Genomic DNA, 24,718 nt, shown 5'->3' with positions numbered 1-24,718 from the left:
GGGCGTACACAGCATACCTTTACAGGGATGCACAAGTGCTCCATGCATCCCTGTGCAGGCAATCCCATTGATGTTATTTGGGATGTAGCAACTGCACGAACAGAGCTGTCACTCACAACATGTAGGTCCGCGTGCATGTCCCTGAGCTCAATCTGTCTGCATTCGGGGTCATGCACCCACACCCACTCAGATGTCAGATTGTGAACAGCAGCTATGCCTGTGCAGCCGTTGCATCCCAATTGACATAAATGGAACTGTCTTTACAGGGATGCACGGAACACCTATGCATCCCTGCACGGGTAAACATGGCCCTCCATGGGCGTACACTTTAGTATGCCACATGTGAACGATGCTTTAGTAGTAATTTAGCAGGAATTTTGCAAGTTATGTTGTGTTTATGAGCACTGTTAATGAGTTAAGTGTATTTTTAGTAAAAATAGCGATATGATGAACATTTGCGCAATTATTGCGGGGCTCAAAAAATCAGTAGCACTTTTTTTATTCTACAGGTCATTTGCTTTCAGAAAATGTCTGGTTTAAGGGCCAGTTCACACTGGTGTGATGCCAGACACCGCATGTGATTCGCACCGCATTGATGTGCAGATCACATCCAATGTCTGTGCGATGTGAATTCAGCCATACAAACTGTATGGCTAAATTTGCATTGCATTTGAACCGAACTCGTCCAGGACCCTTTTTTTTGTCAGCACCAGAATTTGGTCACATGGGTGTTCACACCCATGCAATTTGATTCCTGTCCAAATTCACAGTTCACACTGTGATCTGCAAACCGAGCTGGGGTTATCATTAACTTTGTATTGACACCCACAGCAGTTCATAGAGGGCAGTGTGAACTGTCAGAGATTCAGGTGCGATGCGGGAACCCACACTGGATTCACAGAGTTTCCCGCATCACACCAGTGTGAACCAAGCCTGAGGGGACTTTTCAAATTCTGTAAGCTGTAAGTGAAAAATGGTAACCTCTGGGTTTTTAGAGTAGACTCTTTTTATATACAGTTTTGCATACATTCTGTTTTTACCATTTCACAAAAAGGTACAATTGAAATGTACGAATATTTGTTTTTCAATAACTCAATACAGTTTTAAGTTTTATATTTAGTAGGATTTTTGTACATTTTGCCATGTATGAATCCACTATTAATGATTTTAATGTATTTTTTGCGAAAATATTGGTTTGATAAAGATTTGCGCAAATATCATGGTGTCTTTAAAAATCAGAAGCACCTTATTTTTATTCTACTGGCCATGTGCTTTCAGAAAATATATGGTTTGGGGGGTCTTTTATAAACGCTGTAAGCTGTAAGTAAAAAAGGAAAACCTCCAGATTTTTAGAGGTCTTTTTGCGCATGTCCGATTTTCACTATTTTTCAAAAAGGTACAATTTAAAATGTACCAATATTTGTTAATTATTAATTCAATACAGGTTTAGCTTTTATATTTAGAAGGAACTTAGCAGGGATTTTGTAAAAATCTGCTGTGTTTTATCTGCTATAAATGATTTTAGTGTATTTTTACCGAAAATATTGATTTGGTAAACATTTGTGCAAATATTGTGGGGCCTTAAAAATCAGTAGCACCTTCCTTTTATTCTACTGGTCCTATGCTTTCAGAAAACATATGGAGTTGGGGGGTATTTAACAAACTGAAAGCTGTAAGGGAACAATGAAAACCTTAAGATTTTTAGAGAAATGTGGTTCTTTACATTTTTGCATACATTCAATTTTCACCAATTTGCAAAAAGGCGTAATTTAAAAATGACAAATATTTGTTATTTATTAAATCAATACAGGTTAAGCTTTTATATTTAGTAGGAATTTAGCAGGAATTTTGTAAAATTTGCTGTGTTTATATCTGCTTAAAATAACATTTGGAGAATTTTTTAGCGAATTTATAGTTTTGATAAACACTTATGCAAATGTCACAGGGCATTAAAATCAGTAGCACCTTCTTTTAATTCTACAGGTCATGTGCTTTCAAAAAATATAAGGTTTGGGGGGTCTTAAACAAACTCTGAAAACTGTAAGAGAACAATGGAAACCTCTACATTTTTTGTTAAATTTGGATATTTCCATTTATGACTAGGGTTGAGCGGACACCTAGATGTCCGTGTTCGACGGGTTCGGCCGAACTTTAAAAAAAAAGTCCGGGTCCGTGTCCCGGACTTTTACCGAACTTTTCCCGGACACCGAACCATATTGAAGTCAATGGGGACCCGAACTTTAAGGCACTAAAATGGCTCTAAAATACCAATGGAAAGGGCTAGAGTGCTGCAAATGGCAGCAAAACGTAGTTAAGAGCATGGCAAGTGCTCTGCAAACAAATGTGGATAGGGAAATAACTTAAAACAACAAAAAAAAAACAGAAAAATAAAACAATGTTCTTCATCTCTGAAGGACGAGGCCCATATGGAGTAGGAGGGAGGTTGAGGTGGTGGTGGATGTGGCGGTGTCATAGGCGTGCGCACAGGGTGTGCCGGGTGTACCTGGGCACACCCTAATCACCTAGGGCACATAGCATTATCGCTCTGTTTGCCAGTGAGGAGATGGGAAAGATCTCCCTCGGACCTGCTCTGCTCTATTTCTCTTTGCCAGCAGGGAGAGTAATGTATCGGGGCCATGTACATGTAGGCAAACACATGCATGTGTATTTCAACTTTGGGGTGCACACCCTAATGCAATAGGCTGCGCACACCTATGGGCGGTGTAGGTGGAAGCGGCGGTGGAGGAGGACCAGGGCCGGATTAAGAGCATCATGGTCTTGGTGCTGAGGATTTTGCAGGGCCTTAAGGGCCGAGCCTTGGCATGCACCCAGAGGAGGAAGGGTCCAGCCATGCATGCCTAATTCAACATGGGATGCTGTCTCTGAAGCCCATAAACACATCCATGCATCGGCAACTGTCCCTCCTTGTCAGGCCTTCGCGCTGTGTGGGGAGGTTCTGAGGGTGCTGCCTGGGGAAGCGAGCATAGAAGCCAGACTTCTGTGTTTACAAGTGACAGAAGAGCGGTCACAGTGAATATGGCCAACCCGGGGCCTATATAAAAGGTAGGGGCCTGGAGCTGCAGCTCCAATAGCCCCTACGTTAATCTGGCCCTGAGGAGGAGGACGAGGTAGCCAACACTGCTTCTTTTCACAAATTTTAAATGAGGGTACACCCCAAAAGAGTGAGAAAGAGCAAAAATGGAACAATGGGTGGGTAAGGTCGGTATCCATTGCTATTCTGCACAAGGTACGGAAAAGTCCCGTGGGATCCATGCCTGGTTCATTTTAATGAACGTGAGCTTGTCCACATTGTCTCTGGACAGGAGGCTGCGCTTGTCTGTTATAACGCCCCCAGCCGTGCTTAATACCCGTTCAGATAATACACTGGCTGCAGGGCACGCCAGCACCTCCAAGGCGTAAAGGGCAAGCTCAGGCCATGTGCCCAATTTGGAGACCCAGAAGTTGAAGGGTGCAGACCCCTCATTCACTACATGTAGGCGTGTGCACACATACTGCTCCACCATGTTGGTAAAATGCTGCCTCCTGCTAAGACGTTCCATCTGAGCTGCTGGTGCTGCTGTTTGTTGTGGCGTGCTGACAAAGCTTTAACACATTTCGGCCATGCTAACCCTGCCTTCTGAGGTGCTGGCGGTGCCCTGGTTGCGTTGGCGACCTCCTCCTCCTCCTCTTCCTCCTCCTCCTCTGCCTTGTGCTTCCACTGTGGCCCCGCTGTCAGATGGGAATGCCAGCAGCATCGCATCTACCAGCGTGCGCTTGTACTCGCGCATCTTGCAATCGCGCTCCAGTGAGTGAATTAAGGACGGTACGTTGTCCTTGTAACGGGGATCCAGCAGCATGGCCACCCAGTAATCAGCACAAGTTAGAATGTGGGCAACTCAGCGGTCGTTGTGGAGACACTGCAGCATGTAATCGCTCATGTGTGCCAGGCTGCCCAGAGGCGACGAAAGGCTGTCCTCTGTGGGAGGTGTATCATCCGTGTCCTCTGTATCCCCCCAGCCACGCACCAGTGATGGCCATGAGCTGGCCTGGGTGCCACCCTGCTGTGAACATGGTTCCATCTCCTCCTCCAGCTCCTCCTCCAGCTCCTCCTCCTCCTCATCCTCCAGAACTGTGCCCCTGCTGGACAATTGTGTCCCTGGCATTTGTGTGTGCAGGAACCCTCCCTCGGAGCCCCTTGCGAATGACTGCCCTGAAAGCCTTTGAAATGTTACCTCTTCATCCTCCTCCTCCTCCTCCTCATCCTGTGCCACATCATCTTCCATCATCGCCCGAATTGTTTTTTCAAGGAGGCATAGAAGTGGGATAGTTAAGCTGAGAACGGCGTCATTGCCACTGGCCATGTTGGTGGAGTACTCAAAACAGCGCAACAAGGCACACAGGTCTCGCATGGAGGCCCAGTTATTGGTGGTGAAGTGGTGCTGTTCCGCAGAGCGACTCACGCGTGCGTGCTGCAGCTGAAACTCCACTATGGCCTGCTGCTGCTCGCACAGTCTTTGCAGCATGTGCAAGGTGGAGTTCCACCTTGTGGGCACGTCACATATGAGGCGGTGAGCGGGAAGGCCGAAGTTACGCTGCAGCGCTGCCAGGCGAGCAGCAGCAGGGTGAGAACGCCGAAAGTGCGCACAGACGGCCCGCACTTTCTGCAGCAGCTCTGACATATCGGGGTCGTTTTTAAGGAACCTCTGCACCACCAAATTCAGCACATGCGCCAGGCAAGGGATGTGCGTCAAACCGGCTAGGCCCAGAGCTGCTATGAGATTTCGCCCGTTATCGCACACCACCAGGCCGGGCTTGAGGCTCGCTGGCAGCAACCACTCATTTGTCTGCTGTTCCATGCTCCTCCACAACTCCTGCGCGGTGTGTGGTTTGTCCCCCAAACAGGCAAGTTGTAAAACTGCCTGCTGTCGTTTAGCCCTGGCCATGCTGAAGTTGGTGGTGAAGGTATTACGCTGTCCGGATGAGGAGGCGGTAGAGGATGAGGTAGCGGAGTAGGATGAGTTAGGGACAGGAGGCAAACTGAAGCGCCCTGCAATCCTCGGTGGTGGAAGGACATGCGCCAAATTGCTATCCGCCTCAGGCCCATCCGCCACTGCATTTACCCAGTGTGCCGTTAGGGAGATATAACGCCCCTGACCGTGCTTACTGGTCCACGTATCGGTAGTTAGGTGGACCTTGGCACAGATGGCGTTGCGCAGTGCACACCTGATTTTTTCCCCCACTTGGTTGTGCAGGGAAGGGATGGCTTGCCTGGAAAAGTAGTGGCGGCTGGGCACGATGTACTGTGGGACAGCCACCGACATAAGCTTTTTAAAACTGGGCGTCTCCACCAGACGGAATGACAGCATTTCAAAGGCCAATAATTGTGAAATGCTGGCATTCAGGGCCAGGGATCGCGGGTGGGTAGGGGGGTAATTCCTCTTCCTCTCAAGTGTTTGGGAGATGGAAAGCTGAACACTTCCACGGGACATTGTGGAGATGGTTGTTGGTGACCCAGGTGGTGGTGTTGCTGACAGATCGTCTGTTTGCGGGGTGGCAGGTGCCGGTATGACTACAGAGGTGGCTGGAACGGCCGAGACTGCAGCAGAAGAGGAAGCAGGATGAGCCAGAGACGTTTCTTGGTTTTGAAGGTGTGTACTCCACTGCAGCTCGTGCTTTGCACTTAGAAGCCTGATCATGCAGGTTGTGCTCAGGTTGAGAAGGTTTATGCCTCGCTTCAGGCTCTGATTGCACAGGGTGCAAACCACTCGTGTCCTGTCATCAGCACATTTTCTAAAGAACTTCCACGCTAGAGAACTCTTTTGAGCTGACTTTGGTGCGCTCGTTCCCTTGCTGCGTTGGGCAGTAGCAGGCATAGTGTCTAGGGCACGGCCGCTCCGCTTCTGCACCCTGCTCCCTCTTCTGCTGTGCTGGTGGCTCTGTGCGACCACCGCCTCTTCCTACAAACTACTCAGGTCACCTGCATGACCTTCATTCCATGTGGGGTCGAGGACCTCATCGTCCTCCACATCATCTTCCACCCAGTCTTCACCCCTGCCCTCCCTGTCGGTCTCCACAATGCTGAACGCCGCAGCAGTTGGCACCTGCGTTTCGTCATCATCGGAGACGTGCTGTGATGGTCCTTCCATGTACTCATCTTGAGAAATAAGTGGTTGGGCATCGCTGCACTCAATCTCTTCCACTTCTGGGGCAGGGCTAGGTGGATGGCCCTGGAAAACCCTGCTGACAGAGTCCTCAAAAAGAATAAGAGACTGCTGTATGGCTTGGGGCTCAGACTGCTTGCCTGATTTGCAAGGGGGTGAGGTGAAAGACGGTTGGACATTGGCTGCAGGTGCCAACTCTGACCTTTCTGCAGTAGACTGGGTGGGAGACAATGTGAAGGAACTGGAGGCACTGTCAGCAGCAAACCAATCTACTATCGCCTCTACGTGTTCTGGCCTCATCACTTCTAGAGGCGTATGATGCCCTACCAAATACTGATGCAGGTTCTGTCGCCTACTCACACTTGAGGAAGGTGTTTCACTTGTGCGTGTAGCTGGCACAGATCGACCACGTCCTCTCCTTGCAACAGGAGCTCTAGCAGCAGCACCACGACCCAGGCCACGGCCCCTATTTGACGCTCTCCTCATATTTCTGAAATTTAAGATCTTGCCCTAGAAAGGTCTTTATTGAATAGCAGAACAAAAGAACAACAGTATCGCACGGGTGTATCTCACAGTCAAATATGCAAACTATGCCGCAATTTAATGTTTTTTACACCAAAAGGGTGTGTATTGAATAGCGGAATAGGATAAAAAACTGTGTATCTCACACGTACAAACACAGACTAGGCCCGATTAAATTTTTTCCTACCCTAAAGGGAGGATGAGGAAGAGGAGTATGGAACAGGCAGCACCCTCAAATCGTCAGAAGTATGAGATGAACCTCAAAAACTTGGAAAGGTGGATCTCACACGTACCGACACAGACTATTCCGCAATTTAATTGATCCCCAAAGGTTTTTATTAAATAGTGGAATAGGAAATATGATCAAAAAAAGTGTATGTATCTCACACGTACAGAAGCACACTAGGCCCCAATTACTATTGTTTGTACACCTAAAAGGATGGATGAGGAGGAGGAGGAGTATGGAACAGGCAGCACCCTCAAAGCTTCAGAAGTATGAGATGAACCCCAAAAACTTGGAAAGGTGGATCTCACACGTACCGACACAGACTATTCCGCAATTTAATTGATCCCCAAAGGTTTTTATTGAATAGCGGAATAGGAAATATGATCAAAAAAAGTGTATGTATCTCACACGTACAGAAGCACACTAGGCCCCAATTACTATTGTTTGTACACCTAAAAGGATGGATGAGGAGGAGGAGGAGTATGGAACAGGCAGCACCCTCAAAGCTTCAGAAGTATGAGATGAACCCCAAAAACTTGGAAAGGTGGATCTCACCCGTACCGACACAGACTATTCCGCAATTTAATTGATCCCCAAAGGTTTTTATTGAATAGCGGAATAGGAAATATGATCAAAAAAAGTGTATGTATCTCACACGTACAGAAGCACACTAGGCCCCAATTACTATTGTTTGTACACCTAAAAGGATGGATGAGGAGGAGGAGGAGTATGGAACAGGCAGCACCCTCAAAGCTTCAGAAGTATGAGATGAACCCCAAAAACTTGGAAAGGTGGATCTCACACGTACCGACACAGACTATCCCGCAATTTAATTGATCCCCAAAGGTTTTTATTGAATAGCGGAATAGGAAATATGATAAAAAAAGTGTATGTTTTTCACACGTACAGAAGCACACTAGGCCCCAATTACTATTGTTTGTACCCCTAAAAGGATGGATGAGGAGGAGGAGGATGAAACAGGCAGCACCCTCAAATCTTCAGAAGTATGAGATTGTGTTCACTGTACCCCACAAAGATTGTGTTCACTGCACCCCAAAAGGATTGTCTTCACTGCACCCCACAAAGATTGTGTTCACTGTACCCCACAAAGATTGTGTTCACTGCACCCCAAAAGGATTGTCTTCACTGCACCCCACAAAGATTGTGTTCACTGTACCCCACAAAGATTGTGTTCACTGTACCCCCCAAATATTTTGTTCACTGCACCCCACAAGGATTGTCTTCACTGCACCCCACAAAGATTGTGTTCACTGTACCCCACAAAGATTGTGTTCACTGCACCCCAAAAGGATTGTCATCACTGCACCCCACAAAGATTGTGTTCACTGTACCCCACAAAGATTGTGTTCGCTGTACCCCCCAAAGATTTTGTTCACTGCACCCCACAAAGATTGTGTTCACTGTACCCCACAAAGATTGTGTTCACTGCACCCCAAAAGGATTGTCTTCACTGCACCCCACAAAGATTGTGTTCACTGTAATCCACAAAGATTGTGTTCACTGTACCCCCCAAAGATTTTGTTCACTGCACCCCACAAAGATTGTGTTCACTGCACCCCACAAAGATTTTGTTCACTGCACCCCACAAGGATTGTCTTCACTGCACCCCACAAGGATTTTGTTCACTGTACCCCACAAAGATTTTGTTCACTGCACCCCACAAAGATTGTGTTCACTGCACCCCAAAAGGATTGTCTTCACTGCACCCCACAAAGATTGTGTTCACTGTACCCCACAAAGATTGTGTTCACTGCACCCCAAACGGATTGTCTTCACTGCACCCCACAAAGATTGTGTTCACTGTACCCCACAAAGATTGTGTTCACTGTACCCCCCAAAGATTTTGTTCACTGCACCCCACAAGGATTGTCTTCACTGCACCCCACAAGGATTGTCTTCACTGCACCCCACAAAGATTGTGTTCACTGTACCCCACAAAGATTGTGTTCACTGCACCCCAAAAGGATTGTCTTCACTGCACCCCACAAAGATTATGTTCACTGTACCCCACAAAGATTGTGTTCACTGTACCCCCCAAAGATTTTGTTCACTGCACCCCACAAGGATTGTCTTCACTGCACCCCACAAGGATTGTCTTCACTGCACCCCACAAAGATTGTGTTCACTGCACCCCAAAAGGATTGTCTTCACTGTACCCCACAAAGATTGTGTTCACTGTACCCCACAAAGATTGTGTTCACTGTACCCCAAAAGGATTGTCTTCACTGCACCCCACAAAGATTGTGTTCACTGTACCCCACAAAGATTGTGTTCACTGTACCCCACAAAGATTTTGTTCACTACACCCCACAAAGATTCTGTTCACTGTACCCCACAAAGATTGTGTTCACTGCACCCCAAAAGGATTGTTTTCACTGCACCCCACAAAGATTGTGTTCACTGTACCCCACAAATATTGTGTCCACTGTACCCCCCAAAGATTTTGTTCACTGCAACCCACAAAGATTGTGTTCACTGTACCCCACAAAGATTGTGTTCACTGTACCCCACAAAGATTTTGTTCACTGCACCCCACAAAGATTGTGTTCACTGCACCCCAAAAGGATTGTCTTCACTGCACCCCACAAAGATTGTGTTCACTGTACCCCACAAAGATTGTTATCACTGTACCCCCCAAAGATTTTGTTCACTGTACCCCACAAAGATTGTCTTCACTGCACCCCACAAAGATTGTGTTCACTGCACCCCACAAAGATTGTGTTCACTGTACCCCACAAAGATTGTGTTCACTGTACCCCACAAAGATTGTGTTCACTGCACCCCAAAAGGATTGTCTTCACTGCACCCCACAAGGATTGTCTTCACTGCACCCCACAAAGATTGTGTTCACTGTACCCCACAAAGATTGTGTTCACTGCACCCCAAAAGGATTGTCTTCACTGCACCCCACAAAGATTGTGTTCACTGTACCCCACAAAGATTTTGTTCACTGCACCCCACAAAGATTGTGTTCACTGTACCCCACAAAGATTGTGTTCACTGTACCCCACAAAGATTTTGTTCACTGCACCCCACAAAGATTGTGTTCACTGTACCCCACAAAGATTGTGTTCACTTTACCCCACAAAGATTGTGTTCACTGTACCCCAAAAGGATTGTCTTCACTGCACCCCACAAAGATTGTGTTCACTGTACCCCACAAAGATTTTGTTCACTACACCCCACAAAGATTCTGTTCACTGTACCCCACAAAGATTGTGTTCACTGCACCCCAAAAGGATTGTCTTCACTGCACCCCACAAAGATTGTGTTCACTGTACCCCACAAAGATTGTGTTCACTGTACCCCCCAAAGATTTTGTTCACTGCAACCCACAAAGATTGTGTTCACTGTACCCCACAAAGATTGTGTTCACTGTACCCCACAAAGATTTTGTTCACTGCACCCCACAAAGATTGTGTTCACTGCACCCCAAAAGGATTGTCTTCACTGCACCCCACAAAGATTGTGTTCACTGTACCCCACAAAGATTGTGTTCACTGTACCCCCCAAAGATTTTGTTCACTGCACCCCACAAAGATTGTGTTCACTGTACCCCACAAATATTTTGTTCACTGTACCCCACAAAGATTGTGTTCACTGCACCCCAAAAGGATTGTCTTCACTGCACCCCACAAGGATTGTCTTCACTGCACCCCACAAAGATTGTGTTCACTGTACCCCACAAAGATTGTGTTCACTGCACCCCAAAAGGATTGTCTTCACTGCACCCCACAAAGATTGTGTTCACTGTACCCCACAAAGATTGTGTTCACTGTACCCCACAAAGATTTTGTTCACTGCACCCCACAAAGATTGTGTTCACTGTACCCCACAAAGATTGTGTTCACTGTACCCCACAAAGATTTTGTTCACTGCACCCCACAAAGATTGTGTTCACTGTACCCCACAAAGATTGTGTTCACTTTACCCCAAAAGGATTGTCTTCACTGCACCCCACAAAGATTGTGTTCACTGTACCCCACAAAGATTGTGTTCACTGTACCCCACAAAGATTTTGTTCACTGCACCCCACAAAGATTGTGTTCACTGTACCCCACAAAGATTGTGTTCACTGCACCCCAAAAGGATTGTCTTCACTGCACCCCACAAAGATTGTGTTCACTGTACCCCACAAAGATTGTGTTCACTGTACCCCCCAAAGATTTTGTTCACTGCAACCCACAAAGATTGTGTTCACTCTACCCCACAAAGATTGTGTTCACTTTACCCCACAAAGATTTTGTTCACTGCACCCCACAAAGATTGTGTTCACTGCACCCCAAAAGGATTGTCTTCACTGCACCCCACAAAGATTGTGTTCACTGTACCCCACAAAGATTGTGTTCATTGTACCCCCCAAAGATTTTGTTCACTGCACCCCACAAAGATTGTGTTCACTGTACCCCACAAAGATTGTGTTCACTGTACCCCACAAATATTTTGTTCACTGTACCCCACAAAGATTGTGTTCACTGCACCCCAAAAGGATTGTCTTCACTGCACCCCACAAAGATTGTGTTCACTGTACCCCACAAAGATTGTGTTCACTGTACCCCCCAAAGATTTTGTTCACTGCACCCCACAAAGATTGTGTTCACTGTACCCCACAAAGATTTTGTTCACTGCACCCCAAAAGGATTGTGTTCACTGCACCCCAAAAAGATTGTGTTCACTGCAGCCCACACACAGAAAAATGGATGTGGATCACTGACACCTGCCTATCTCCTATCCCACACCACACAGCAATATCGATTGTAGTTTGTAGAACACACTTTCTCTAGTCTAAAATTCAGCAGCAGCCTCTCCCTAACAGGATTGAGAAGAGATCGTAGATCGGGACTAAGTGCAGACCCCACCCCACACAGCAATATCGATTGTAGTTTGTAGAACACACTGACCCTATAATTCAGCAGCAGCCTCTCCCTAACAGGATTGAGAAGAGATCGTAGATCAGGATTAAGTGCAGACCCCACCCCACACAGCAATATCGATTGTAGTTTGTAGAACACACTGACCCTATAATTCAGCAGACTCTATCCCTAAAATGCCTACAACTCGCCCTGCCTAAACACTCCGACCTGATCCTAAATTCTATCCAGACACCAATTTGTTTTCCCTGCCTGTCTTTCCCTAATCAGCAGCCAGCACATATGTGTGCACTGTCCCTGAGCTAAGCAGCAGAATGACGCCGCTGCGGCTGCCTCGAACTTATAAAGACTTGGTCACATGCTTCTGACGGCCAATCACAGCTACTCATACATTTGCAGGCATGGCTGGGATAGCTTAAGGCACACCAGTTAAACGATTGTTGATTGGCTGTTGAAAGCCCGCCATGAAAAGAGCGCCAAAACATGCAAAACCCGGAAATAAAACGACCGAACACGGATTTTTTACCCGAACATACAGTAAAGTGTCCGTGTCCGTGTTCGGGTAACAAAAATCCAATTATTTGGTACGAACACGAATAATACAGTCCGTGTTCGCTCAACACTATTTATGACCGATTTTCACCATTTTGCAAAAAGGCGCAATCAAAAATTTACAAATAGTTGTTATTTATTAACTCCATACAGATTAGCTATTATATTTAGCAGGAATTTTGTAAAATGTGCTGTGTTTTTATCTGCTGATAATGATTTTAGTTTATTTTTAGCAAAAATATTGTTTTGATAAACATTTGCCCAAATATCATTATATCATTGTGCCCTAAAAATCAGTAGCACCTTATTTGCATTCTACTGGTCATGTGCTTTCAGAAAATATATGGTTTGGGGGGTCTTTAGCAAACTCTGAAAGCTGTAAGGGAAAAATAAAAAAAGTAGTGGAAAAGTGCAAAAATGGCCTGGCCAGCTAAGTTTAAAAGTGGAGCACAGGGCCTGGCAGTAAAAGGGTTAAATTAAAGTTTCACAACAATTTCAGTCTGTGCTAAATAAGCCTCCTGCTTGGACTCTGTACAACATAGTTGACATTATTTATAATGTATTTTATATACATGTTGGATTCACCCCCATTTTATTTTTAAATTAGAGATTCCTTATGCTGTTTGCATAGTAAATGCAAGTTCTGCTGCAGCTTACAGACTAAAAAAAGTACTTGATATTATGTACATTTACTGGTAATGTTTACACTGATCAGAGTTGTCATTAAGTGTACAACTTACAGTTTGATTACACTTTATTGACCCTTTGACTCTGTTGTCCCTAACTTACCACTGAGCCAAATTGTAGGTTGATGGGTAAGCCAGCTTCGTCCACTTTTCAGGAACAGTATCGAAAAACACAGCTGACTGTAGTTGCTCCATTTCGGAAGAGATTGCCAGTTCACCCTAACAAAAGAAAACATCAGTGAGCTATTTGCTTTTCAGATAGCAACTGTGATACGATGACATGATAAATGGTAAAGAGCGTTCTCTCTTTTTCCCAGAAATACACAGGGTGCCGAAAGTTGACGCCTGAACAATGCACAACCCTCAGCTTTCAGCAGACACATAACTCATTTACTAAAAGGAATATTAAGCAGTAACAACACCTAGAGTATTTCAGATAAAGTGTCTTGTATGCTCAGGAGGAGTGCATAAATCAAAAGTGTTTTTCTGCATAATTATTTCTTAGCCCAGAAAGACTTCACGGTAGAACATTATCAGTAAAATGGCATTTCATTTGATGAACAAATTGGTCCTGCTTTCTTTGAAATATTCTTGAGATTGGGCCAATTGTTCAGAATTTAGAAAACAAAAAACACAAATAGCTTAATGCCTAAAACACAAACTTGCTTTAAGATTGAATCAAATATTTTGCTTATAACACGTTTGCTACATTTACCTTTCTTTTTAAATGTCATTTAAAGGATAACTGCACTTTTTTTAAAACAAAAATTGTGCTTCACCCCCTTTCCTCATCAGATCTGTAAATTCAAGTACATGCTTCTGATAAAGACAAATCACCCCTTCCTGGCTAACCTGCCCATTCTGTATTCTACAGTGTCATGACATCCTTGAAAATTGTAGTTTCATGTGAATTTGTTGAGCTAGTCATAGAGAAAAAAAGCCATCATGGGCACATGATCCAAACTAGACAAGGGTGGACTTTATTCAACATGGCTGGGCCTACCACTTGAGAAAACACAGAGAACCCCCCCCCCCTCAATCCTTTTGCTTTGTCTGTACTGCAATGGCTCCATCAGACACACACTGCCTACACTTCCACCCTTGATAAAGTGACAGGCAGGTTTACAGCTTTAAACAATTGGTTTACTGCAGGAATTTAGAAGTTGTAGCTGGGCCCCCTGAACATTCACCGAACTCTAAGCTCCTGCCTAGATTGCCTGTTGGATGATCTGGCTCTTAATGCAGACAGGTGGAATGTCACATTTTCAAGAACATGTAGTTACCTTATAAATTGACACAAAGGGCATCTAGACCAGGGTAGGAGTGTCTTGAAATTGTTTTTCGATTGTGCAGATTTACTTTAGGTGTATCACTAATCTGTATGCAAGCTAAAAACTGGTGATTACCTTAAGACCAAGATCAAGTTCCTTTAAAGAACGTCTGATCTCATAAAGTAGAAGGTTCATCCTCTCACACTCCTGGAAGCAGACAAGGATATATGGAGAGCGTTCTGTCGTCTTTGAGGTTATATCAGGTATGTTGTATGCCTCAGGAAGTTTATCTACAATATCCTCCAAAAAGGTCTTAACCTGAAAAAAATGTTGTGTAGTTGAATATCTCAATGCTGCCAATTATGTCAATTTGTTTTCCTATATGAGTTGAAAATGTTCAATAAAATTTAAAATCAAGTAAATTAGTATCAAATGGCATATCTCATATCTGACTTTACATTATACTAGTTAATTGTGCCGATATACAGTATGTGATATATGTTTAACCCTCCCTAAAACAATATTTTTTTTTGCTTGTGTTTACAGACGCTGCTGAATAAAAATGATTCTAAATAATTCAATAGACCATAATCAGTAAACAATAACTTTACTCTAATCTGTTTCCAGGGATCCAGTTATTCCCTCACTTTCATCCTCTCTCTATAACTTATACCACGTATGATTGTACCCTTAATAAATTGGAGCATATAATAGCCCAGGCACAGTAGTGGCGGGCAGGGGAAACCACAGTGCACAGCGGTAAACACACAAAAAGTGTTGGATACCAGATGCAGCCATAGTCCTAACAGACAGTGAAGACTGGAGTTGCCACCTGCTGGACAGGTAAGTATTCTTCTCCATTTCAAAGGTAGTGCTAATTCACTTTTCTCTTTTGTTCATTGATGGACACAGCGCTCCAAAAAGCCTAACTAATGGGTTATATTGCCTCCTCCAGGAGTAGGACTAGGCAAAACACCTTGCTACACCCATGGGCTATCCTCAGCTGGTATATAACCCCCCTCTCTGCTCTAGGTAATCAGTTTTAATCTGTCTAGTCAGGAGTAAGGACCTAGGCTGCCGGCTGGGATCTCTGGTCCTAGCAATTTTCTCATTCCTTACTTTTTTTTTTGTTTTCTCTTGGGAGATCTACAATCATCTGTCGGGCTGGGCAATGGGCTGGATAATCTAGATCCAGTGGTCCGCCCAACCCAGCCAGTGAGCGTGTGCTGATGGCAGCTACGTGCTAGGTTGGCCGCAACATAGCCTCACGGACAGAGGCTGGCCTGCGAGTTAAACATCTCGCAGGGTCGCATACAACTGGGTTTGGGTCTGAGTCGCAGCGATCCCTTGGCCAATAGCTCCCCTACTTTGGTGGCGAGGAGTTCTGTCTGGAGCGTTACTCACACCATAGAAGGGTAAGTAAAGTCTCCCCTCTCCCCTTCTGGTGGTTTGCTTTGGGGTGGTCGTGGGTAACCTCCAGAAGGGGAGAGGGGAGACTTTACTTACCCTTCTATGGTGTGAGTAACCCATCCTTAAATCCCTCACTGAGCTGGGATTCCCCCACTTCCATTCCTCAACTGTCTGGACCTAGAGTCTGGTGGGGGTCCCAGGGCAGAGAATGCAGCAGAGACCCCTGGGGTCTCCTCCCCCTCCCCACTCTGTAAGGGTCCTGGGATAGTGTGTGCTTTGCCCTGGTATTCTGCAGGGGTCCCAGTGTAGGAGACCCTAGGTGCATCCCTTGCTGTTTGCAGTGTGGGTATAGTGCAGGGGGGTCCCAGTGCAGAGGCTGGTGCAGAGTGCACAGCAGAGTCTCCCCTAAATGTGTATCCTACCATCAGGCAGTGTCCCCTTGCAGAGGGTACAGCATTGCAGATGGTGCAGGAAAGATCCTGGCAGAATGCTTCAGTGTTTGTAACTGATGATGGCCATTTTCCCTTAGTCTGGTTGGTCTCGGGCTGGTGGCTATGTTTGTGTAGCCGGCTAATGTCAGGGGGGCCATTTTTCCTTAGTCTGGGAGATGCTGGAAACAACTAAAGCCTTGTGGGCATACTGAAACTCTTCCTCTTCCTCCTTAGTTTCCTCTTCCTGTGCCTGGGACATATGAACAGGGATAGCGTCCATGATGATGCTAGGTATGAATTCTCGGTGCTCCTCCGGTCGGTAGTGTGAGTCTTTTGGGGGTCCCTGGTTTCTCTCTCTCTGCTGATAGGAACCCTGAGCCTTGAGGGGATCATTTAGTGGTGCCAAAAAATAATTTTCCTACTGCAAGGTCTTCCTTTCCTTATGGAGCCTCAGGGTCACAGCTCCCCCACTGACCCCTCCCCCCCCGCCCCCATGGAGGTGGCAGGTCCCTTGAGAACCCAAGCTTCCCATGGTTGCACTGACGGCGATCCTGCAATCCTTAGTGTCCTGGGTGGAAGTGGCATGTGGGCACAGGCCCCCGAGGAAGCGTCCCCCGGCATCCCTTGCTCAGGCTGTCTCATCTGATTCTGAGCCCAATGCCACTGTGGACTGCCCGTCCAGGGGAATTTAATATGACACCCCCTGATCCACCCGATAGTGAGGAGGATTCCTCCATGGTTGCAGCAGCGAATGAAAAAGCGTTGGTAGATGCACTTATCACTGCAGTGTGTGAGACTTTAAAAATGGAGTTTGGCTGTGTCGTACCGTACCCCAAAGGTGTTTCCTTATGTGCCTTATTTTGACTGGTTTTCCTGTAAGTAATGGGAACAACCAAAATTACCCTTTGTGGTCCCCAAACGTTTTGCTGTACGTTACCCTTTTGAGGAGTTACTTTTTAAAAAGTGCGCTAGTCCACCAGTGGTGGACCCTCCTGTTTCCAGGTTGAATAAAGCAACCATGATCCCAGGAGAGGAATCCCCGTCCTTTAAGGAACTGGCTGACAAGAAAGCCAAGGTTGTGGCACGCAGCATGTTTACTATGGCTGATTCGGCATTGTGGGCAGTCTTTGCCCCAGTCCTGGGGTCCCACACCCTAAGTGAATGGGCCAAGCTTTTGCGCCAGGGCCTGGGGGGTGAGCAGGTCCCCGCTGCTTATGTTAATTTAGTGGACCAGTTGGTCCATGGGCTGCAGTTTATTTGTGATGCAGCTTTGGATACAGCTCCTGTGCTGTCCAGAATTTCTGTGATTAGGTGCATGCTGTGGCTTAAAAATTGGTCTGTAGACCAAGCCTCTAAGAAATCTCTCATTGATCTGCCCTTTCAAGGCAATCGCTTGTTTGGGGGGGAGAAGAGTACCTTCCTGCCACAGTCAAAGAAAGGGAAGGAGCTTCGAGACGAGGGCCCTCCAACTCAGCCCATAGACAAATCTTTTGTACTTCTTGCACAGAGAATAAGGAAATAGATCTTTTAAATCTTTCCCGGGAGGTTCCAAGCTATCTTGGTCGGGTAAGCCTAGAGCTCCCTGGACCAGCAGACAAGGCTCCTTCAGCATGATGGTCTGCCCTCACCCATTATTGGGGTGGGGGGGACATTTTTGCTGGTTTCCTATTCCGTGGACTTCTTTGGTGAGTGTCAAGGAGATCCGCAAAATGTTTCTTTTGGGGGTACCCAGAAAGGGGGACAAAGCTTGTCCTTTTCAGGTCTTTTAGGTCCTGAGTCTCCTTGTGCGGATTTAATTCCTGCAAATGTTCAGGTGATGTCTGAACTACCTAAGGTCCCCCTTATCCCTGTCCAGGGAATTGATTTACCTAGGTCTGATTCTATTTCTGCACAAACCACAGGCCGTGATTCACTGAGTACTGTCACACAGATAGTTCTCTCTCCCATTTTACATACAGGTTCTGAGTCTGGTGGTATCCCCCTTCAAGACATTTCTGTTTGCACAGTATTACATGCAGCTCCTTTAGAAGGTTCAGCTCCACAGAAGAATACCAAAGTTCGTGACGAGGTCATGGGGTCCTCTGATAGACAACACAGGTGTCCAAGGGCCATGGTAAGGCCAGTATCATCCTCGGCTAAGGCTTCTTCTGCAGTTCCTGCGAGAAATCAAGAGCAAGGATCTTCCAATCATCCTTGTGGCTGTAAACGTTCCTTGGGGGGTTCCTCTCAGAGAAGATCAGTTGTTCCAAGGGCTGATCTACCATCCTGCTTTACAGTCACTGGTTTTAATGGCTTAGCTATTGAAAGCCAGGTACTGAGGCATAGAGGTCTGTCTGGATCAGGGATCCCTACTATGGTGAAGGCGAGGAAGTTGTCTTCCATCAAGATATACTATCGTACATGGAAAGCATACATTTCTTGGTGTGAGTCCATTTGCACTCATCCTCGATCCTTTTCTGTGGCTCGGATCTTAACCTTTCTTCAATGGGGCGTTGATCAGAAGTTGGCCTTGAGTACCATCAAGGGACAGGTGTCTGCCTTGGCAATCTTCTTCAGCGACCCCTAGCCACACACTTTAGTTTGTACCTTCATTCAGGGGGTTTCACATGTGGCTCCACCTGTACGGTCTCTTTTGCCGCCATGGGATTTAAATTTAGTACCTTCGGTTCTCCAGAAACCTCCATTTGAGAATAGTCAAGAGATTCCCTTGCCTACGTTATCCCAGAAGGTGACATTCTTGGTGGCTATTACCTTGGCCCGCAGGGTATCGGAATTGGTTTAATTTTCCTGTCGTGGTCCCTATTTATTGGTTCATAGGGATAAAGTGGTTCTTCGTCCCTGTACATCATTCCTGCCCAAAGTTGTCTCTGACTTCCATTTGAATGAGGACATTGTGTTGCCTTCCTTGTATCCCAATCCGGCTTATCCCAAGGAATTTACCTTGCATACCTTGGATGTAGTTCGTGTGATTTGGGTGTATCTGGCAGCTACTGAGTCTTTTCAGAGGTCAGACTCGCTTTTTGTGGTTGTGGACGGACCAAGAAAAGGGCTGGCAGTTTCTTTGGCTTTCTATCTCCAGATGGTTTAGACAGACTGTGCCTCAGGCCTATTCCATTAAAGGTCAGGTTCCACCTTTCCCTGTCATAGCGCATTTTACTCGGGCGCTGAGTACCTCTTGGACCTTCCATCATCAGGCTTCAATATTGGAAATTTGCAAGGCTGCCACTTGGTCGTTCATGCATACTTTTACAAAATTCTAAAGGGTAGACACTTTGGCATCTGCAGATGCTTCTTTTGGCAGCAAAGTTTTGTAGGCTGTTGTTTAAGAGGAGCTTTTCCCTCTTGAGAGGTGTTTTTTCTTTAATCCTTTATTTTTCAGACGGGGCTTCTGTGACCAGGTTAAGGCTCCTGTGTCCTGGTTAATGACTCTTATGTTTAGCCTTGGGTTATTTTTCCCCACCCCTTATTTTCCTTTTGGCACTGCTTTTGGTTGTCCCACTAGTTTTGATTTATGAAGCGCTGTGTCTGTTGATGAATGAAAGAGAAAATGGGATTTTTGTTCTTACCGCTGTAAAATATATTTCTCTGATTTCATAGACGGACACAGCACTCACCCCTCTATGGAGTTCTGATACTTCTAATACTGCTTGCTACTAAACTGATTACCTACAGCAGAGAGGGGGGTTATATACCAGCTGAGGATGGCCCATGAGCGTAGCCAGGTGTTTTTGTTATGCCTAGTCCTACTCCTGGAGGAGGCAATATAACCCACTAGTTTTGATTTACGGAGCGCTGTGCCCGTCAATAAACTCAGAGAATTGGATTTTACAGTAAGTACAAGAATCCAATTTTTTATCCTATAGCAACAGGATTGCTTTAAAGTGGAATAAATTCACTTTAGTCATAGGGAAGCAGAGGTTTTTTTTAGAAGAAAATACATGCAAAGTTTTTTTTGTAGAAAAAGAATTCTGTGGCTCCTGGTGACTTGGTGTTCTGTGTACACTGCACTGCATATGTTTTGCACTGTGCAGTGTAGAGCCTAGCTCTATTCTAGGCAGGTAGAAAACAGAGACAGGTGCATGAGACAATAACTCCTGCACACATCAGTGGCTGCCCAATGGTTGAAGAAGAATGCTGTGGGACCCAGAAAAATCAGGGAAAAGACGGCGGTGGCCACGGACGCAGTTGAGGTAGGATCCTGAACCTGTAATCGCTGGAGGACAACACAGATGGAGACGTGTGCTGTGTGTGCTTAAAGATTATGGGAAAAGCTCACCCCCACTAACAAGTTTACTTCATCTTTAAAGAAAAAAGCCAGGTATACAATGTTATTGTGTCTATGCAGATTTTTTTAAACATTATATAGTTGTTTGTTTGTGTCTGTATACACACATAATTGCATTTTAATGGATAGATAGTACTGTAAAACAGCAACACTTATAATGAGTGGAAACTGTAGAGGTCATCTGCAGGAATAGAAGAGGTTGGGACTCTGGGGAGGACAGATGAAGTAAACCTGGATGCGTATTAGTTTATTCTAGCACTTGAATTCCCTGGTGGGATCAGTGAAAACTGTGAGCTTTTTATTTCTTACATATAACAGCATCCTTTGTCTACATCACTGATACAGAACCTGAAGGTATTAAAATATATAAATAAAACTGAAGCTTAGTACAGTCAATTTAGCACACTGACCGAGGAATTTGCAAAGGGAACACATAGCATAAAGAATCATGTAAACAGGTTAATGAATTCTTCCACAGGAAAGACGTCCATCCTTAGATCATAACCATTCTCCTCATTAAACTCTCCAATTTAATGACTTGTCTTTGATAAGTAAGGATTTGAGATGATGTTATCCTTTGGGAGATTTATTATTCAGGCATTCAAGTTTTACTGGTGTAATATTTGGTGTAGTTTAAAATGACTCAAAGGGATTTGTTTTTCACATTATAAACTAGAAGTGGACCGCTGGTTCAGACCTGCATGAGTGGCAAGACAAGAGGTTCTACTCCATTTTCAGTTGACAAAATACTGGCAGTAACCATTATCATGTTTTCAGACAATAACAAGTCATCTGTATCAAAAACATTTTAAAATTAGAAAATGTGTGCTATATTGATCAAGATGAAAATGAAGGGCACCTTGAATTATTAAAGAATACATTACCTGTCAAAGAGCATTGCTTGAATCTAGCTAGTGTAAACTGGCATCTATTACGTTTTTGCACTTCAGGGGAAAGGAAACAGGCAGGGGCAAAGCAACAGGTTCATTTTAAACGGGTTGATTTTAAAGCACAGCTGCACATACTTACCTCTCCTTCACTCCACCATCACTCCATTCAGCTTTTAGCAGTGAAGGAAGAACTGTTAGCTAGTCAGAGCTTACACAGGAATGAGGAGTCTCCTTGAACCCCCTCATTCCCCAATGTGACAGGAGTGAGCCAATCAGTGACCTCTGGGTTGAACTATGTCATCATTATAGTGGTTTGATCAAGAACCAAGAGTTTAGTTGCTGCCCTCAGGGACCAATCAGTGATACACGGGGACTGTTGGCTTCGGTGGGATTTGTTTCTCTCGTCCGATGAATATCTGACATATCTTTAGTTGATCAAGTATAGAAAAAAGTGACGGCACTCCGAAGATTGGTTATGAGTAAGCGACCCCTTGTGTCGTGAAACGCGTCAACCTTTTTGTCCCATGTCTCACCAGTTCGATCTTTGATGTATATGATGAAGAATAAAATTACTCATCTTTTGATTTGAATCTTCGGAATGCGGTCACTTTTTTCTATACTTGATCAGCTTACCGGATGACGGATCTGACCTGCACCTGAATCGTACCTCACCTGGAGCGGTCACACCTGTGCTTGGATTTCAGAAAAATATCTTTAGTTGAACCCTGCTCCTGGTGGAGCGGCGGGGTTTTAGGCGGCCAGCGGCACCGGAGTACCCCCCCTCCCCGGAGTATCCCCCCCATTTTTTTTTCCTCTCCCTATTTTCAACACGGCCTCTCCGCTTCCCACCTGCCACTCCATCCACTAAGCTTCTTTTTCTTCCTTCTGCTCCCTGTCTCTTTTTAGGGCACATATGTGCCGTTTCATTCCTTTCCTTTTAATAAACGGAAAAAAGTGCTTCATGGGTATGTATATCCTGTCAAGAAAGTGAGCTTGTTTGTTGGATCGTCATTTTGCGTACAAGGTGGCACGGGGGGTCCTTGCTGGGCCAATAGATAGATTCCGGCGGGACTTTCCCCTCACCCCTGGTACTTTGGTTATAGGTCTTCCGTGTTCACTCTCCCTACGTTATATTTTTGGGATTACAATACGGTTTAATTACCCTTTTCACAGGACTTGTATAATAACATTGTTTAAGACTGCCACCTCTAACGTTCTGTGTTCTGTAACCTTATGATTCATGATGGAAGTTACATTGTACTGTTTGTGATCCCTGTATTGTCTTTTTATTGCATACCTTTAAAAATAAAAAAAAGAACCAAGAGTTTTCTGCTAGGGCTAGGAGAACTTTGGAATCCACACTACCATATGGAAGAAAACTGAGATCCCCACTGTGCCACATCCAATATGCAGAAACACAAAATGTGTTGGAGCTAGTCCCACTAAAATGTGGGACTTTATTGGCACTCACATGAGACAAGACACTAGAACAAAATGTTTCAATCTTTATTTACATGATACAATAAACCCCAACAAGGTGAATGAGAGTGTAAGGTCTGAATCCAAAGGTCAATGCATTTGCATATAGCGTAGCTTCCTCAGAGCCTTATATTATGGGGTATCAGTCTGCAACCAACTCAATAAGAAAACATTGCTCATTTCCTCATTGCCAAATTCTAACTGAAATGATTGCGCATTTAGATGAAATTAGTAATGTTTTCTTCTTTGTTTGCTGTAAAATTATACCCCATAATATGCAGTCCTGAGGAAGCTACTCTATCTGCGAATGTGGGGATTTGGACTCTACACTCCAATTCACCCTGCTTGGGTTTATTGTATCATACATAGGTGATCTTGTCTTGATCCCATTGGGGTATATTTTTGACCAGGTCCTCATATTTAAAGGCACTGTTGATGTCTTCTTCTATGGGTGTATATGCACAAGAATTTTATTATCATGATTTATAAATAAAGATTGAAACATTTTATTTCAGTGACTTGTTTCATGTGAGTGCCAATAAAGTTTAACATTTTGGTGGGAGTCCGTGGGACTAGCTCCTACACATTTTGTGTTTTTACTAGACATTTTGTGTTTAGACTAAAGTCTTCCTACCTGACTTTATTAGTCTGATTTTTTTATGTATAAGAACCAACACATTTTCTTAAAAAAAAAAAAAAAAAAAACAATATGGTAATTAATGTAAGTAACAACAGATGGAGATTTAAGTCCTGTTTTTAAAATGGCTTTGTAAGGTAGAAGCCCAGAGGATTTCCAATTTTTGGGAAATCCCTTTAATTTAATGTTTGTTTTATCCTGTATTTGCTAGCACTGAGGCATAATCACAGTACAGGAATATGATGAAGAACCCTAATAGCAATGTAAATAGCTTTTACAGATGTATGCTGGTATAAAATATCATGTCATATGTAGAGATCAAGTACACTGAAACCTGGCACTGTAGGGAACATGCACAGAATACAATGTTGTACAAGCTTCATCTGACTAACCTTTTCCTCCTCTGTCTGAGGCGCTCCTTCCCTGCTTATAGAATCTCGTGACTGCAATTCTAACAAGGTGCGGAAAAGATTGTCTGAAGTCACAGTTAAGAATTCAATCTCTGCATTGGGGTGGAGGCCGTAATGGATGGGGCTCTCAGGTGGTAACATCTCATCAATGTATCTATGGTAGCCTTCATAATCAAGGTTAGAGGGTATCACAAATCCAGGCGCCAAGGCAAGCTTTCTATCAAACTAGAGCAAAAAAAAAAAAAAGAGAATGATAGATACAATCATCATGACAAAAAATATATTTCTCAATGATTCTCTTGGGAATATTGGTAGATATTTCAGCAAAATGACCATCAATGACATTATTTCAGGAAAATCAGCCAAGCTGTTGTGGCAGAAGCCTTGTACTAACATATCCGCTCTTTGCAATCCTTTTATTTTTCTTGTTTGTTTTTCTCCCCCCCCCTCCCTGTACACTAGGGACCCTTAGATTTGTGCTATAAAGAAGTTTCATTGAATATGACAGAAAACAGAAATAATCCTTCTTGGCGGGTGGCTACAGATCCAGGTTTCTTGCGATTTCACCAGCGGGAACTCCGTTCTTAATTCTCTTGTCCCTGCAATTCTTTTCAGTCATTGTTCCAAGAGATCAAGAGAATGTCTGGCTCAATGCATGCTGTTTCTACTGCTCCGTGCAGTAAGTTTGACTAACTTACAGCGTGAATAATATTGAGGGTCAAGTATTTTAAGGCTTAAAATATGAGTCTGGAATGATATCATGCAACACAAGGGGCCAGTTGATGTGTCGCTCTAATTCTCATCAAGAGATAAAATGGCTGTAGGATGGTGATGTTCAGCTGCAGGATAATGTACATTTTCTGTTC

General features: G+C 44.7%; 1 protein-coding gene across 1 annotated transcript in view; it reads right to left on the bottom strand.

Annotated features, from left to right (window-relative positions):
* Positions 1–24,718, bottom strand: part of LOC309558730 (dynein axonemal heavy chain 11-like) — a gene marked incomplete at both ends in the record, with an annotated part of 1,130,439 nt that overhangs the window by 181,457 nt on the left and 924,264 nt on the right. The window contains 3 exons of the mRNA XM_082261779.1: positions 13,143–13,258; positions 14,446–14,628; positions 23,835–24,077. Coding sequence (XP_082117905.1) covers positions 13,143–13,258; positions 14,446–14,628; positions 23,835–24,077 — 542 coding nt within the window. The remainder of the gene's footprint in view (positions 1–13,142; positions 13,259–14,445; positions 14,629–23,834; positions 24,078–24,718) is intronic.

Source organism: Pelophylax lessonae, assembly GCF_965119305.1.
Source record: "Pelophylax lessonae genome assembly, chromosome: 6".
Classification (NCBI taxonomy): Eukaryota; Metazoa; Chordata; class Amphibia; order Anura; family Ranidae; genus Pelophylax; species Pelophylax lessonae.
Note: the sequence above shows the minus strand (reverse complement) of the source record. Positions and strands in the feature narration are given on the sequence as shown.